This window comes from Scylla paramamosain, chromosome 12 (genome assembly GCF_035594125.1).
Source record: "Scylla paramamosain isolate STU-SP2022 chromosome 12, ASM3559412v1, whole genome shotgun sequence".
Taxonomy (NCBI): domain Eukaryota; kingdom Metazoa; phylum Arthropoda; class Malacostraca; order Decapoda; family Portunidae; genus Scylla; species Scylla paramamosain.
The window spans coordinates 22,053,538-22,069,388 of record NC_087162.1 but is presented as its reverse complement, the minus strand read 5'-3'; the positions used below and the strand labels follow the sequence as shown (position 1 = coordinate 22,069,388).

Genomic DNA, 15,851 nt, shown 5'->3' with positions numbered 1-15,851 from the left:
CTCTCTCTCTCTACTAGAAACACTATATATAATCACCCACAAGCCTCTTTAGCTTCCATACACCACCACCACCACCACCACCCGCCACAGCTAGGATCATCTGATTGCATTAAGCCCATCCTGACGAAGAGACACCTGCAGGACAACAGGTGTGGGCTGCCCTTCGTCGAGTAAACAGGTGTGCTAATTTTAGTCCAGCCGCCCTTCCCTCCCTCGCCGGGTGGGAGTCGCTAAGCCGTGACCTTCACCCTACAACGCACTGGACCTTTGTGACCTTATGTGTGTGTGAGCGGCTTTTGCGAGGGAGAAGACTGCCGTGTGTGTGTGTGTGTGTGTGTGTGTGTGTGTGTGTGTGTGTGTGTGTGAAAGAGAGAGAGAGATGAAGTTCATATTCTCATTTGAGTTTATTTAACTTTTTTTTTTAATATATTTTTTAAAGTTTCAGGAAGTTTTGATTTGTTTATTTATTATTTTATTTCGAAGGCTAGTTTTTTTTTTTTTTTTTTTCATTTCAAGCTTGTCTGCGCTGCGTCTGTTTCCGTTTGTGATTTTATTTCTCTTCTTTTTTCATGGACTACAGTTTCTCTTTTTTTTTTTTCCCTGTCGATTTACAGATTTGTGTACTAAATCGTAATTGTAAAATTGCGGTGCACAAACTACTGCTACTACTACTACTACTACTACTACTACTACTACTACTACTACTGTGCGTGCGTGTGTGTGTGTGTGTGTGTGTGTGTGTGTGTGTGTGTGTGTGTGTGTGTGTGTATGCGCAGGCTTCAGGCTCGTGCTAATGGATCTGGCGCCTCCGTGCAGGTTCTAAAATGGTTCTTAAAGAGATGCATTAGTGAGAGTATGTATACCTGAGGATTCAATGTATACTAGCGACGCGGAGGTATACTGATAATGACTCTCTCTCTCTCTCTCTCTCTCTCTCTCTCTCTCTCTCTGCTTCCAAGAAATATTGAAAAAAAAAAAAAAATTCATGGAACGGTATAGCTTGTATGTGTGTGTGTGTGTGTGTGTGTGTGTGTGTGTGTGTGTGTGTGTGTGTGTGTGTGTTACCTTAAAGTTGCCTAAGAATCCTCCTCCTTTAAGCCACTTTACTGGGATTCTCACTCCATAATGTTCAGCTCGCGCCTCCCACGAACCTACACTGCAATGGAATTTATGCTTCAGGTAAAAATTCCATCAGTGTTCTTTGTATTGCTTCGTGTGGGCTTCCTTCCTTTGTCCCAGTGGTCGCCTTGGTCTTCACCTTTGTTATTTGTTGCGTTTGGCGGGCATTATGAGGGGCAGTGTAGTGGAAGGCAGTGCTATTTTAGAGATGAAACTTGTAATTTTGATCTTGGAATATTATACGTGGCCCTATATATATTACGAACTTATATAGAAGGAGAAGAGGTGTGAAAACATTGCTATTTTAGAGACTGATCTTGTAATCTTGATCTTGGAATATACGTGGCGCTATACACATTACGAGCCTAGATAGAAGAAGAAGAAGCCCTGGAAGTTACGATACACCAACTTTGCTATTCTCGAGATTGAACTTGTTCCTCGATCTTGGAATATACGTAACGCTATACATTTGACGAACTTAAAAGGAAGAAGAAAACTTACGATTTAAAAGTCGCAACACACCAACTCCTAACGATCTAAAATGAGACCGTTTAGTAAAATTGACCATCACACAAATTTCAGTCAATTTCAAAATGTCGCTATTATCTTACGTAGTCCTGAAACGTGCGATAATATTACGATACTGCACCGCCATTCTGTCGTCCACGTATCATCAGGGCTAGTAAGAACGGTGTTCAGGGGTATGTTGTCTCGGCCATGTGTGCTGTAAAGTCACGAGAACCATAATCTGAAGCACTTCTGCCCCGTATTACCATCTGCACCTCACCACACCACACCACCACAATCACCACACCGGATCACACCAAACTTATAAATATAACTTACTAGTAAATAGAGAACTGATGAGCAGCGGCGAGGCGTGTCTGTGTGAGTGTGTGTGTGAGTGAGTGAATTGCTTTGCGAATTAAGGTTTCGTAATGGTTCAGAAATCCACCTCCAGAAGACAGTTGAAAAATCTGTCGTCAGAGGACAGAGTAGTCGCCAATTAATCTGAAAGCTCGCCTATTGAGGACGGTGTCGCACTCAGTAATTCAGAAGGCTGACGCTGGATGGCAGTACGGTCTCCATACTATTCAGAAGCTTGTCAGTAGAGGACGCTGGAAACACCTCTCTAATATTTAATTCTTGAACAGCGACGTGAGTAAAGTACCTTGCTTTCTTCACAGCTCTAGAAGTACGAGTAATCTCTAAATGGTGAGAGGTCATTACACCACGGCGGGCGTAATGGTGAGCAGGCATTCAGGAGCGACACAAAGGCACGCCACCGCCATTCATTCCATTCACCCACCGTTTTGAATTTACAAGTTTATTATGAAGAAAACGCAAAGTACAGAAGTCACGGAGGACAGACAGACAGACAGACAGACAGACAGACTTTACACGCAGGCAGGGTAACTGAAGGAAGCCAGACGCAGGTATAGTGAGGCTCGGCTGTTCCCTTACTCTGGGGCGCCTTTCCTCCTGCTGGCATTTCCACGTAACTCGAATATTCAGAGGCCTCGCCACACCCCGCCACACACGCACCGCACCGCTATTAGTCTTAGTACTGGCCGTCCATTGCTACTAACCCACCATTCCCCATTCCCTCCTGACATTGCCAGATACTTAGCTTCAGCCCCTACACGCCCCGTCCAGCCCCCGTTCAAGCCCCGTTCAGCCCCACCACGCCCCGTCCAAATTCCGTCTTGCCACGCCCCGCTCAGCCCCGTTCTCTTTTTTGTCCTGACCTACTTCTCCACATTCCCGGTAACCTCGCCCCCTTTCTCCATCCCCCCCACCGTGCCCTCCACCTCTCTCTCTCTCTCTCTCTCTCTCTCTCTCTCTCTCTCTCTCTCTCTCTCTTCCTAAACGTCCTTCCTCCTTTTCTTCACTTCCTTCCCTTTTTCTTATCCTTTTTTTTTTATTTTCTTTCTCCTCCTTGTTTTCTCTTTCCTTTATCCTACCTCATTCTCCCTTTTCACCTGTTTTTCCCTCTCCCTTCTTCACTTTTCTTTCCCATCTTCCCTCTTTCTCTCCATATTCCTCTCTTTCTTTTCCCTCCATTCTTTCTCTTTCTTTACTTCTGCTTCTTCTTCTGCCATCTCGTGTTTTCTCTTCATTTCTCTCTCTTTCCCTTCCTTCACTCGCCCTGTCCAGACTAACCATCCCTTCTCCTCCTCCTCCTCCTCCTCCTCCTCCTCCTCCTGCTCCTCCTCTCTACACCCTATCACCTCCTCTTCCCGTTTCTCCCCCCTCCCCCTCTCCACTCTCGAGCCTCTCCCCAGCGCTATCATATTCACTATACGAGTGTTGAGCAAAGCTTGACTCTCACAGACTAAGCAGCATTTGCCTTTTATAACAAGGTGCGTACAGGTGTATAGAAATGACTACCTTAACTATATGCAATGACTTGACGGTTTGTTTTCTGTGTGTGTGTGTGTATGTGTGTGTGTGTGTGTGTGTCGCTAATTACATTTATTATTAATTCTGGGAAGTGAAGTAAATGATTGTATCTTTTTATGTAATTGATTGTTATGTAATGAAACTGGAATTTTTTTTTTTTTCGTTTCTCTTTTTTTTTTCTCTTTCTCTTCTCTTCTCTTCTCTCTCTCTCTCTCTCTCTCTCTCTCTCTCTCTCTCTCTCTCTCTCTCTCTATCTCTCTCTCTCTCTCTCTCTCTCTCTCTCTCTCTCTCTCTCTCTCTCTCTCTCTCTCCACACAGGAACATGGGAGTTGTCACCGTTGTTACCGTCACCATAATCATTATCATTATCATTATCATTATTATCATTACGACGAAATTTAATTGGTTGTCATAATCCATCTATCTGTCTATCCATTTATCTATCTATCTATCTATCTATCTATCTATCTATCTGTGTTTCTATCTGTCTGTCTATTTGTCTACCTGTCTGTCTTTCTTTCTATGTATTTATCAATGTATTTATCTGTTTATCTCTATCCATCTATCTATCTGTCTATCTATCTCTTTGTTTGTCAGTTTATCTATCTGTTTATTCAGAGAGAGAGAGAGAGAGAGAGAGAGAGAGAGAGAGAGAGAGAGAGAGAGAGAGAATGTGCGTGAGTGCGGGTGTGGTGAGGTGTGTGGGTGGCTGGGAGGGGGGGGTAGACTGAAGATCATCACCACCCACTCATCACCCTTTGACCTACACCAGTGACCTATACAACACTGGCCTGCTGCTGGCGAGGTCAAGCTTGGCAGACTTAGAGAGACAGTCGCCAGTATATAGAGAAACTTGCCTCTCCTCTCCCTGCTCGGCTGAAGGCACAACGCAAACGGTGTTGTTGTCTTTCTTCTCTTCCTTTTTTGTCCTTTTGTCCTGTTCTTGCTTTTTCGTTTCTCCTCCACCTATTCTTTCTTCTCCTTTTTGTAATGCTTATTCTTCTTGTTCTCTTTTTTTTTCCTTCCTTGTCTTGTTGTTGTTGTTGTTGTTGTTTGTTGTTGGTCTTCTTCTTCTACTTCTTCTTCTTCTTTAACCCCTCCTCCTCCTCCTCCTCCTCCTCCTCCTCCTCCTCCTCCTCCTCGTCGTCATTATCGGCCTTTACACTTCCACTGCAAGACAAAGACCTCCACCAGCCATCTCCATTCATCTTCAGGTTGCCTTTCTCTACAAGCCCACCCCAGCAAAACTGATCCGCTACCTCCATACACATTTCCAAGGCGAAGGTTAAGACTTTTTGTTTTAACTTTATCTCGACCTGAGCGATGAGTTTTGGCCCGGCTTGGATATTAGATACGTTTAGGTTATGAATGAAGGGTGGATTTAGGTAGGTTTTATAAAGGGACTGCCACTTTCTATAGATTTTTACTGACTTCTTGCAACTTCCCTTTTTTTAATTAGACTGTTAGTGTCGAATCAGTAGGAAGCTTAAAAGATGCGATATGTTTATGGGGTAGGAATGAGAGGTGGGTGTAGGTTGGTTTTATAAAGGGAATGCCACGTTCTGTAGACTTTTGCTGACTTCTTTTAGCTTCTTTTATTTAGTTAGTGTCGAGTCAATAGGGAGTTTAAAATATTCAATAGATGTTTGGACAAGATGGTAGGTGGATGTTAGCATACATTTAACACAAGGACTACCACGTGAAGGTCTACTGGCTTGTTGCAGCTTCCCTTAACCCTTTCACAACACCAGGAGTACTGCATAACATCTTTATAAATATCTACAAGAAAGATGGGGAGTAAAAAAAAAAAAAAAGAATGATTTTGCAGTTTCTACCCAGTTTAGAGATTGGCGGTAGGTATAGAACAAGTAAAGGTGTCTCAGAGCTATTAGTAGTTAAGGAAAGATATACCAAACAGCAGTCAGAGGGTCAATCAGGTTGTTAGTGCCGAGTCAATAGAGAGTTTTCAAATGTAAGGTTATGGATAGGAATGATAAATGGATGTCCGAGTATCTAGTAATGGTTTATACAAGGACTACATTGTTTTACGGATTTAATGGCCTCTTGTAGCTCCCCTTAATCAGGCTGTCAATAAAAGTGTTAAAAATAAGGAAAAGTAAGTTTATGGGTAGGATGATAGGTGGATAAAGGTAGTTATGTTTTGTTGGCTTTTTTTTTTTTGCAGCTTCATTTATATTCGTAACTACTGTGAGTCTATCTTAGGCCTATATTCAGAAATCCTTTGCTCTCTCACCACGACCATTTTCAAAGGCTACAGAGATGATTAGCCAGGTTCTCAATATTGTTTCTCCTATTAATAATGTAGAAATTTCGTTAATCTGTCAAAAAAAAAAAAACTTAAGAATGTTTTGCTGTTTCAGATATAATTAACCGGATTCTCAAGACTGTTTTATCCCGTTAATAATGTATAAATATTGTTAACCTTCCACAAGAACCGTAAAAAAAAACATTCCCTAAAACCCATGTCACTTCTACTACAGCCTTTGGAAAATAGTAGAGGTGCGGCGCAGAAATGTTTGAGAATATGTCCCTCAGTCTTATGTTAGTAATTCCATAATGCTACAGAAGACAAGTGGTATTGAGGTGAGACTCCAGCCAAGTTATCCTTTACTACCCTATATCTCACTTTACCGCAAATAGCCCCGTAGTGGGTTGAGAGGTCTGCTGCGGTTTGCCCCTCCTTTATGTTCCCTTGTGGTTTCACTGATGTTTCCATTACTCGCCGCATCAGTATTACCTTCATGTCAGCGGGAGGAAGAAAACGTGAAATACTGCTCCTGAAAAATAAGTGATGCGGAAAATGGAAAAGTGGAGTGAAAATTAGTGAGTTGTTGCTGGTGGCGGTGGTGGTGGTGGTTGTGGTGGTGGTGGTGGTGGTGGTGATGGTGCCGGTGGTGGTGGTGGGTACATTACACTGGGTGATTTGCTGAATGTTATTTGTTGCCTTCTTGTTTTTGTAGTAGTAATAGTAGTAGTAGTAGTAATAGTAGTAGTAGTAGTAGTAGTAATTATTGTTGTTGTTGTAAAAGAAATATCAGTAGCAGCATTGATAGCAACACTAGTAGTAAAAAATAATAACAACAAAAACAACAACAATAACTCAGTACAAGCAACAATAGCAGCACCAACAACAGTAGCAACACCAACAACAGCAGTAGCAACAGTAACACCAAGCACAACACAACACCAACACTAACAAAGTACCCATAACATCACCCATCAACCCTTTCTTTCTCACCTTCCCCCCCAGACATCCAACACAGAGACAAATGACACAGATAACCCACGTGACCGGCCACACCCACACCTCCCCCACCAGCACTACCTCGACCTCACCTGACCTTACGCCGTTCCCCCCGTTGCCCTCCGCCTGACCCCTGATCCCTATCCATATTGCAACATAATGCTCTTGTTTACCTCTTGACTTTTGGGCTTCGAAGAGTGTGTGTGTTCGCTTCTTTCCCACGTCTTTTCTTCTGTAGTTCTGTTCGTTAGCTCGTCTTTCTTTGCCTTCCCTTGTCTGTCTGTCTGTCTGTCCGTCTGTCTGTCTGTCATGTCTTGTCTTGTCTGTCAGCCTGTCTCTCTCTCTCTCTCTCTCTCTCTCTCTCTCTCTCTCTCTCTCTCTCTCTCTCTCTCTCTCTCTCTCTCTCTCTCTCTCTCTCTCTCTCTCTCTCTCTCTCAAGGTGTCCTGTTGTGATGTGTTATTTGTGGTTATTAAAAGTAAAGAAAATAAAGAGAAAGAGAGAGAGAGAGAGAGAGAGAGAGAGAGAGAGAGAGAGAGAGAGAGAGAGAGAGAGAGAGAGAGAGAGAGAGAGAGAGAGAGAGAGAGTAATAAAATATACAAGTATGATACAGACAGACAAAAACAAACACCAACGAAAAACATGCAACAATACTGAATTATACATAACGGAGAGCGAACACACACACACACACACACACACACACACACACACACACACACACACACACACACACACGTACTCTATAATCATGACAGCTTTAAAAAGAGCACCGTTAGATTTTCAACACAAGAAATCAGAGACCTTGAAAGTAAAAATAAATAAGTAAATAAATAAATGAGAAAAAGAGATAAACACAAAACGAAAACAAACTACCATACTGTATATCTCGTTTTTTCTTCAGAGAGAGAGAGAGAGAGAGAGAGAGAGAGAGAGAGAGAGAGAGAGAGAGAGAGAGAGAGAGAGAGAGAGAGAGAGAGAGTGTGTGTGTGTGTGTGTGTGTGTGTGTGTGTGTGTGTGTGTGTGTGTGTGTGTTTGCTCTATGACCTTTGATATTTGGCAGGTGTGTGGCGTGGCAGCAAGGAAGACCGTGAACCAGCTAGCCAGTGAGATGTGCAAGGTGGTGTCTCGCTACAAGCCCACCATAGAGGGAGTGGGCCGCCAACTCTCGTACAGTGCAGGTAAGTTAAGAATATGGAGACGATTGAGAAGGGCGATAAGTGCGAGAAAGTGGAAGCAGGAACATGAGAAGAAAGAGGAGGAGAAGGAAGAGAAGGAACAGAAGGGAGAAAAGAATAAGAAAAAGATGGGGAAGAAGAACAAGGAGGAGCATAAGGGGAAAAGGAATAGGAAAAAGACGAGGAAGAAGGAGAAAGGAATGGGATAAAGACGGAGAAGGAGAAGGAGGAATAGAAGGGAGAAAGGAGTAGTAATAGGAAGGAAAAACAGGAGGAGAAGGAATAGAAGTCATAAAGGAGTAGGAAAAGAAAGAGAAGCAGGAGAAGGAGTAGAACAGAGAAAGGAAAGAATATGAAAAAGCCAGAGAAGCAAGAGGAGAAGTAGAGGGGATAAAGGAGAAGGGAAAAGACGAAAAACAAGAACAGGCGAAGACAAAAGAAGGAAAAAGTAAGAAAAAGACGGGAAGCAAGAGAAAGAGTAGAAGGATTTGAATGAAGAAAAGGAGCAGGAAAAAAAAAACGATGAAGCAGGAGGAAAAGCAGAAAAGGAGAAAATAAATAGAAGGGAGAATGGAAGGAATAGGAAGAAAAGAGAAAAAGAAGAAAGGCAGTATATGTAAATTATCCGGAACGAGGAAGACTAACTTGAAAATGGAAGTTTAAGAAGTGAAAGTTACGTAGTTCATTTTGCGCAGCACGAAGGAAGAGGGAGGGAAGGAGAAGCCGGGAGAAGATGAAAGACCAAGGAAAGGTTAGAGGGAGTGGGTGTACGTTGGCTGGACTTAAACACACACACACACACACACACACACACACACACACACACACACACACACGATAATAAGTGAAAAGCAGGAAACACCAGGAAGAGGAGGAGGAGGAGGAGGAAGAGGAGGAGGAGGAGGAGGAAGAGGAGGAGAAGGAGGAGGAGGAGGAGGAGGAGGGGTGAGTGAGTGAGTTAAGAGAGACAAGACGTGTGGAGAGGCAGAAGATATATGAGAGAGAGAGAGAGAGAGAGAGAGAGAGAGAGAGAGAGAGAGAGAGAGAGAGAGAGAGAGAGAGAGAGAGAGAGAGAGAGAGAGAGAGAGAGAGAGATAGGAGGCGAAAAGTGATGTAATGTGGTAGTGGTGTATGTGTGTGTGTGTGTTGTTGTTGTTGTTGCTGTTGTGCTGTTGTTGTGTTGTTTAACTAAGCTTGTTTAACTAAGTTGTTTAACTGAAGACGAAGCCAGCGCCGTCCTGTAATTGTTCCTCAGTCTCCTTTCAGCGGGTGAGGCAAGGATCTCCTCTGCCTCTTGGTAAAAAATCTAATAATGTAGATGGAAGCTGTATTAGATAAGCCACCACCACCACCACCACCACCACCACTACTACTACTACTACTACTACTACTACTACTACTACTACTACTACTACTGTGAACTAATTATAGCTTACCTGAGAAGAAAGACAGAGAGAGAGAGAGAGAGAGAGAGAGAGAGAGAGAGAGAGAGAGAGAGAGAGAGAGATAGAACAAATCATTAGATATTTTTCTCCGTTCCACGTATATTTGAACCCTATACGGTATAAAGAATAACCTTGTATACACTCCGCCAGTTAAATGTTTCATCAAGTTGGATAGCCGAGCGAGTTCAAAAATTCACGTAATGTTTCTCAGAGGGGAGCGTAACAGGGAAAAAAGGGGAAAATGAGAGGGAAAAGAAGGAAAAGAGTTTAGTGAGGGAGACAGTAACAGGAAGAGAATACAATAAGATGAAGTTTTCCAATTAAAGAGTCACCAGGTGTGTGTGTGTGTGTTTGTGTGTGTGTGTGTGTGTTTTGGAAGGAAAAAAAAAGCAAAAAATGAATGGGAAAAAAGTGTCTATTGGTCTTTTTTTCCTTCTTTCTTTCATATTTTACATTCTTTCAATCTTTCAGAAAATATTGTAATGTCATACTCCTTTACACTACCGCCATCATCATTATCATCACTATCACCACCATCACCATTACAAGTGTCATCAGTAACAGCAGGAATAACACCACCATCACCACTGTCATTACCACTTCTATCACCATCCTTCTCACCACCATTAGAACTGTTACCCCAGCAAGAGTAATACCACCATCACCATCACCATCACCACCACTACCATCACCACCATAACCACCACCAAGATTTAGGGACATTACTCTCGCATCCCAATACTACTACTACTACTATTACTACTACTACTACTACTACTACTACTACTACTACTACTACTACTACTGATAATTATAAAGAAAAATATATATGACAATAGAGGAAAAACAAAATAATATATATTTCCATGACCTCCAAAAGCTCTGCAATTTTCGAAATAAAAAAAAAGAAAAAATAAAGAATATAAAGGAAAAAAAAAAGAAGAGGAAAAAATTTACGACAAATGTAGTTGAGTTCAGTGAAGCTTCTCTTTCTCAATTATAAAGCAAAAAGCAAAACAAAAAGAAAAGTATGAACTTCGATTAAAAAGGGATTTAGAGGCACTGCATATTAATTGAAATTGATAGTTCTGTTGACAATATGTGTGTGTGTGTGTGTGTGTGTGTGTGTGTGTGTGTGTGTGTGTGTGTGTGTGTGTGTGTGTGTGTGTGTGTATGTGTGTGTGTATGTGTGTGTGTGTGTGTGTGTGTGTGTGTATGTGTGTGTGTGTGTGTGTGTGTTGGAAGGCAAGAGTGAATGAATGAGTGAAGTTGAATTTTCTGTATTTTCTCTCATTTTACAACCTAACACTCTTTCTAGATGTACTTTTATACAATGATGAATACGCTCATGTACACTACCCTCAACACCACCACCACCACCACTATCATCACCAACTTCCTATATTTTCTTTCATATTTTACAATGTAGCATTCTTCCTTGATAGCGTACAAAGGATCATTAATATAATGTCCACTCCTACTACTACTACCATCATCAATACTACCAGCGTGTGTGTGTGTGTGTGTGTGTGTGTGTGTGTGTGTGTGTGCATCTTCTTTAAGCGCATCCACACTCAGTCGGACGCTGTCCACGTCCACACAAAGACACGCCCTTCACAACCTCCTACCTTCTTCATGAGCGTTAACATCTGATTGCCTCTCGATCCCACGCAAGAAGGGAGGCCAGCAGGATTTGTACGCCAAGTTACGATGGACAGACTAAACAATGCTGTGTCAGAATTTGCTTCCTTGTAATTGGGTTAGTTAGTTAGGTTAATTTAGGTTAGGTTAGGTTAGGTTTGGTTGGGTTGGGTTACGATGGGTTTGGTTAGGTTAGGTTTTATTGTGAGTGTTTAAAATTAGACTGGGTTAGGTTAGGTTAAGTTAGGTTAGGTTACGTTATGTTATGTTAGGTTAGGTTACGGTGGGTTAGGTTAGGTTAGGTTACGTTGTGTTAGGTTAGGTTAGGTTACGGTGGGTTAGGTTAAGTTAGGTTAGGTTACGTTGGGTTAGGTTAGGTTAGGTTAGGTTAGGTTACGTTGGGTTAGGTTAGGTTAGGTTAGGTTACGTTGGGTTAGGTTAGGTTAGGTTAGGTTACGTTGGGTTAGGTTAGGTTAGGTTAGGTTACGTTGGGTTAGGTTAGGTTAGGTTAGGTTACGTTGGGTTAGGTTAGGTTAGGTTAGGTTAGGTTACGTTGGGTTAGGTTAGGTTAGGTTAGGTTAGGTTAGGTTACGTTGGGTTAGGTTAGGTTAGGTTAGGTTAGGTTAGGTTACGTTGGGTTAGGTTAGGTTAGGTTAGGTTAGGTTACGTTGGATTAGGTTAGGTTAGGTTAGGTTAGGTTAGGTTAGGTTACGTTGGGTTAGGTTAGGTTAGGTTAGGTTAGGTTACGTTGGGTTAGGTTAGGTTAGGTTAGGTTACGTTGGGTTAGGTTAGGTTAGGTTAGGTTACGTTGGGTTAGGTTAGGTTAGGTTAGGTTACGTTGGGTTAGGTTAGGTTAGGTTAGGTTAGGTTACGTTGGGTTAGTTTAGGTTAGGTTAGGTTACGGTGGTTTAGGTTAGGTTAGCTTAGGTTAGGTTAGGTTAGGTTACGTTGGGGTAGGTTAGGTTAGGTTAGGTTACGTTGGGTTAGGTTTTATTGTGAGTTTGAATTTTTAAAAGTGGTGAAATGTTTATACGAATTATCTGTGTTTTTGTTTATCTTTTTGTTTTACTAGTTACTCATATAATTATTTTCGTTATTCTTTACTTTTCTTTTCTTTCTTTTCACTTCTTCCTTTCTTGCATTTTTTTTTTTAGAATTCGCATGGTTTACGATCTTCTTTATCTTCTTTCATTAGTAAATCAATTCATTCTTTTAATTTCTTTTTTTTTTTAGTTTCCTATCTTTCTTTTGTTACATGGATCTCTTAGAATTCTTGCATCTTCACATTTCTCTATTTCCTTTCATTAGTTAATCAATTCATTCTTTTCATTTATTTATTTCTTTTTCTTTTTCTTTCTTCCTATCTTCCGTTCTCTTTATTTATAATTTACCTTTTCATTACTCTCTCTCTCTCTCTCTCTCTCTCTCTCTCTCTCTCTCTCTCTCTCTCTCTCTCTCTCTCTCTCCCTCCATCATTAATCCTCAACAGCTGATTAGGAAAATTACTATGATGTTGTGCAGTGTAGCATGTGTGTGTATATGTGTATGTACGTATGTGTGTGTGTTTCCTCCTCCTCCTCCTCCTCCTCCTCCTCATTGCCAAAGCCAGCCGCGAGTGTGATGAAATAGTGCGGTGATCTGGAAGCAAGGAGATGAGATACGCGCAGGGGATGAGAAAATTACCAACACCACCACCAGCACTTGGGGTAATGATAATAGCGCTGGTGTGAGGGGAGGCTGATAGACAGACAGACAGGTAGGGAGGCGAGGTAGGTAAGCAGGTGCGTTGATAGGCAGGTATGTAGGCTGGTGGGTGGATAGGTGGGTAGTGGATAGGTAAGTAGGTGGTGGATGGGTAGATATATTGATAAACTGATAGGTTGACTGCATGAGTGATAGATAGATGAATAAATGGATATGTAAATATATAGATAGATAGATAGATAGATTAATTGATTGATAGATAGATAGACAAACAGACAGAGAGAGAGAGAGAGAGAGAGAGAGAGAGAGAGAGAGAGAGAGAGAGAGAGAGAGAGAGAGAGAGAGAGAGAGAGATATGATAAATGAACTTATTACATCTCGTATATTATTGCGTTTGGTAATATTTTCAATTCAGTGTTTTTTGCGTGGCCACTTTGACGTTAAAAGTGTTAACGTTAAACGACCTTTTACGTAAGATTATTCTGTTGACTAAATGTTATTGAATTTTTGAGAGTTAAAGCAAATGAGTGATTTAGATCAAATATAAACCGAATGAGTGGTGTTTTTGGGTCAAATATTAAAGGAAGTGGAGTTTAATAGATTTTGAAGTGTTTTCATGATTAGAGATAATTTAAAAGGCTCTAGTGGAAAATATAGATGAAATGAATGGTGTTTTTACATCAAATATAAACCAAGTAAATAGTGTTTTTAGGTCAAATATAAAGCAAATTAATGATGTTTTTAGGTCAAAATACCAAGCGAGTATATTTTTAAGTGAAATATAAAGCAAATGAATGGTGTTTTTAGGTCAAATACAAAGCAAGTAAGTGGTGTTTTTGGATCGAATATAACCAAAGAAGTGGTATTTTTAGATCGAATATAAAACAAGGAAGTGGTGTTTTTAGGTCAAATATGAAACAAGCAAGTGTTGTTTTTAGGTCAAATATGAAACAAGCAAGTGTTGTTTTTAGGTCAAATATGAAACAAGCAAGTGGTGTTTTTAGGTCAAATATGAAACAAGCAAGTGGTGCTTTTAGGTCAAATATGAAACAAGCAAGTGGTGCTTTTAGGTCAAATATGAAACAAGCAAGTGGTGCTTTTAGGTCAAATATGAAACAAGCAAGTGGTGTTTTTAGGTCAAATATGAAACAAGCAAGTGGTGCTTTTAGGTCAAATATGAAACAAGCAAGTGGTGTTTTTAGGTCAAATATGAAACAAGCAAGTGGTGCTTTTAGGTCAAATATGAAACAAGCAAGTGGTGTTTTTAGGTCAAATATGAAACAAGCAAGTGGTGCTTTTAGGTCAAATATGAAACAAGCAAGTGGTGCTTTTAGGTCAAATATGAAACAAGCAAGTGGTGCTTTTAGGTCAAATATGAAACAAGCAAGTGGTGTTTTTAGGTCAAATATGAACCAGACGTGTAATGTTTTTAGATCAAATATGAAACAAGTGAATGGTGCTCTTAGGTCTGATGTAAACATAATGGGTGATTATTTTTATATGAAAGATTAGATACGTATTATTATTATATCAAATACGTATACAATTAGCCTGCACCTTTGAAAACACAAATACTCGGTTGAACTTTAGGGAGCGAGCTTCCATGATTCTGAAAATAAAAGGAAAAAAAAAAAAACCTGAAACCTAACACGATAACGAGTTTTTTTTCTTTTCTTATAATTTTTTTCTCCCTTATTTTTTTTCTTTTTTGCATTGCATGTTCTCTCTTTTTTTTGTGTGTGTGTTTTCTCGTTGGTCCTTTTCTTTAATTTTCCACAGTCTCTATCTCTTTAATGTTTAACTTTTCCCAGAGGACTTGGCTAGATTTATTAGTTCTCGCTCGGGGAAACTTTTTAGGCAAGGCTGACAAACTGTTGGCGGGATCTTCTTTGGCTCGGGAGGGAAAACTTCGGAAGTATGAGGAAATAAGAAGTGAAAAAGAGAGACGGGGAGGGGGGAAGAACGGCACTCACGGTATGTTTTTTTTTCTCTCTCGTTTTCTTGCTCTGCGGTTAATGGAGAGGAAAAGAGAGTGGTTACGTGTAATGCTGGTAATGTTGTTGTTGTTATTGTTATTGTTGTTGTTGTTGTTGTTGTTGTTTTGATTGTTTTATTATTATTATTTTTATTTTTTATATTGCTATTGTTGTTGCTGCTGCTGTGTTGCTACTACTACTACTACTACTACTACTACTACTACTACTGTGTGTGTGTGTGTGTGTGTGTGTGTGTGTGTGTGTGTGTGTGTGTGTGCATGCAAGTATATGTGTTTCTCTCTATCTATCTATCTATCTACCTGTCTATCTATCCATACATCTATCTATCTATCTATTTATCTATCTATGTTTTCTTTCTCTTTTTCTCTCTTTCTCTACAGTAGGAATGCGAAAAATATCGAGAAATAAATATTCTCGCTGTATTAACTCCACACTGTTAACTTCCGCTGCTTGCAATCCCCCTCTGAACATTTTTAGGAAATTTGAACGTATTAACATTAGTCTCAATTTTACTTCCTGGATATATATCAAAGTTCACCCGTATTGCAACATTTTCACCTTATAATTCCTACAACTCTACCTTATTATCATCAGTAGTGTATTATACATTATTACACCTTCATGTATTTCTTTACCTCCTTACCTTCATTAATTTCCGGGCAGTGTATTATCAGCGTTCGCATTTGTATTTGTTATTCTGTACACGTTATCTTGTCTGCTGATCTCCATGCATCAAGTTAATAGTATTATTGGTGGTGGTGGTGGTGGTGGTGGTGAGGAGATGGACAATGTTGTGATGGGCGTTTTTATTCCAGCTAGTTTCATTTTTGAGTTGTTGTCGTTGTTGTTGTTGTTTTTTTTATTCCCAACAAGTTTCTTTCTTTCTTTCTTTTTTGGCTTCTTCTTCTTCTTCTTCTTCTTCTTCTTCTTCTTCTTCTTCTTCTTCTTCTTCTTCTTCTTCTTGTTTTTGTTTCCGGCTAGTTTCTTTTTGGGCTTCTTCTTTTTCTTCTTGTTTTTATTCCCAACAAGTTTCTTTTTTTGGCTGCTTCTTCTTTTTTTTTATTTTTTTTTATTTCTGACTTGTTTCTTTTTTGGATTCTT

The 15,851-nt window shown here is 40.4% G+C and overlaps 1 protein-coding gene across 1 annotated transcript in view; it reads left to right on the top strand.

The window, feature by feature from the left end:
• Positions 1-15,851, top strand: part of LOC135105880 (A disintegrin and metalloproteinase with thrombospondin motifs adt-1-like) — a 54,060-nt gene that overhangs the window by 34,946 nt on the left and 3,263 nt on the right. The window contains 1 exon segment of the mRNA XM_064014522.1: positions 7,849-7,966. Within this exon segment, the coding sequence (XP_063870592.1) occupies positions 7,849-7,966 (118 nt within the window).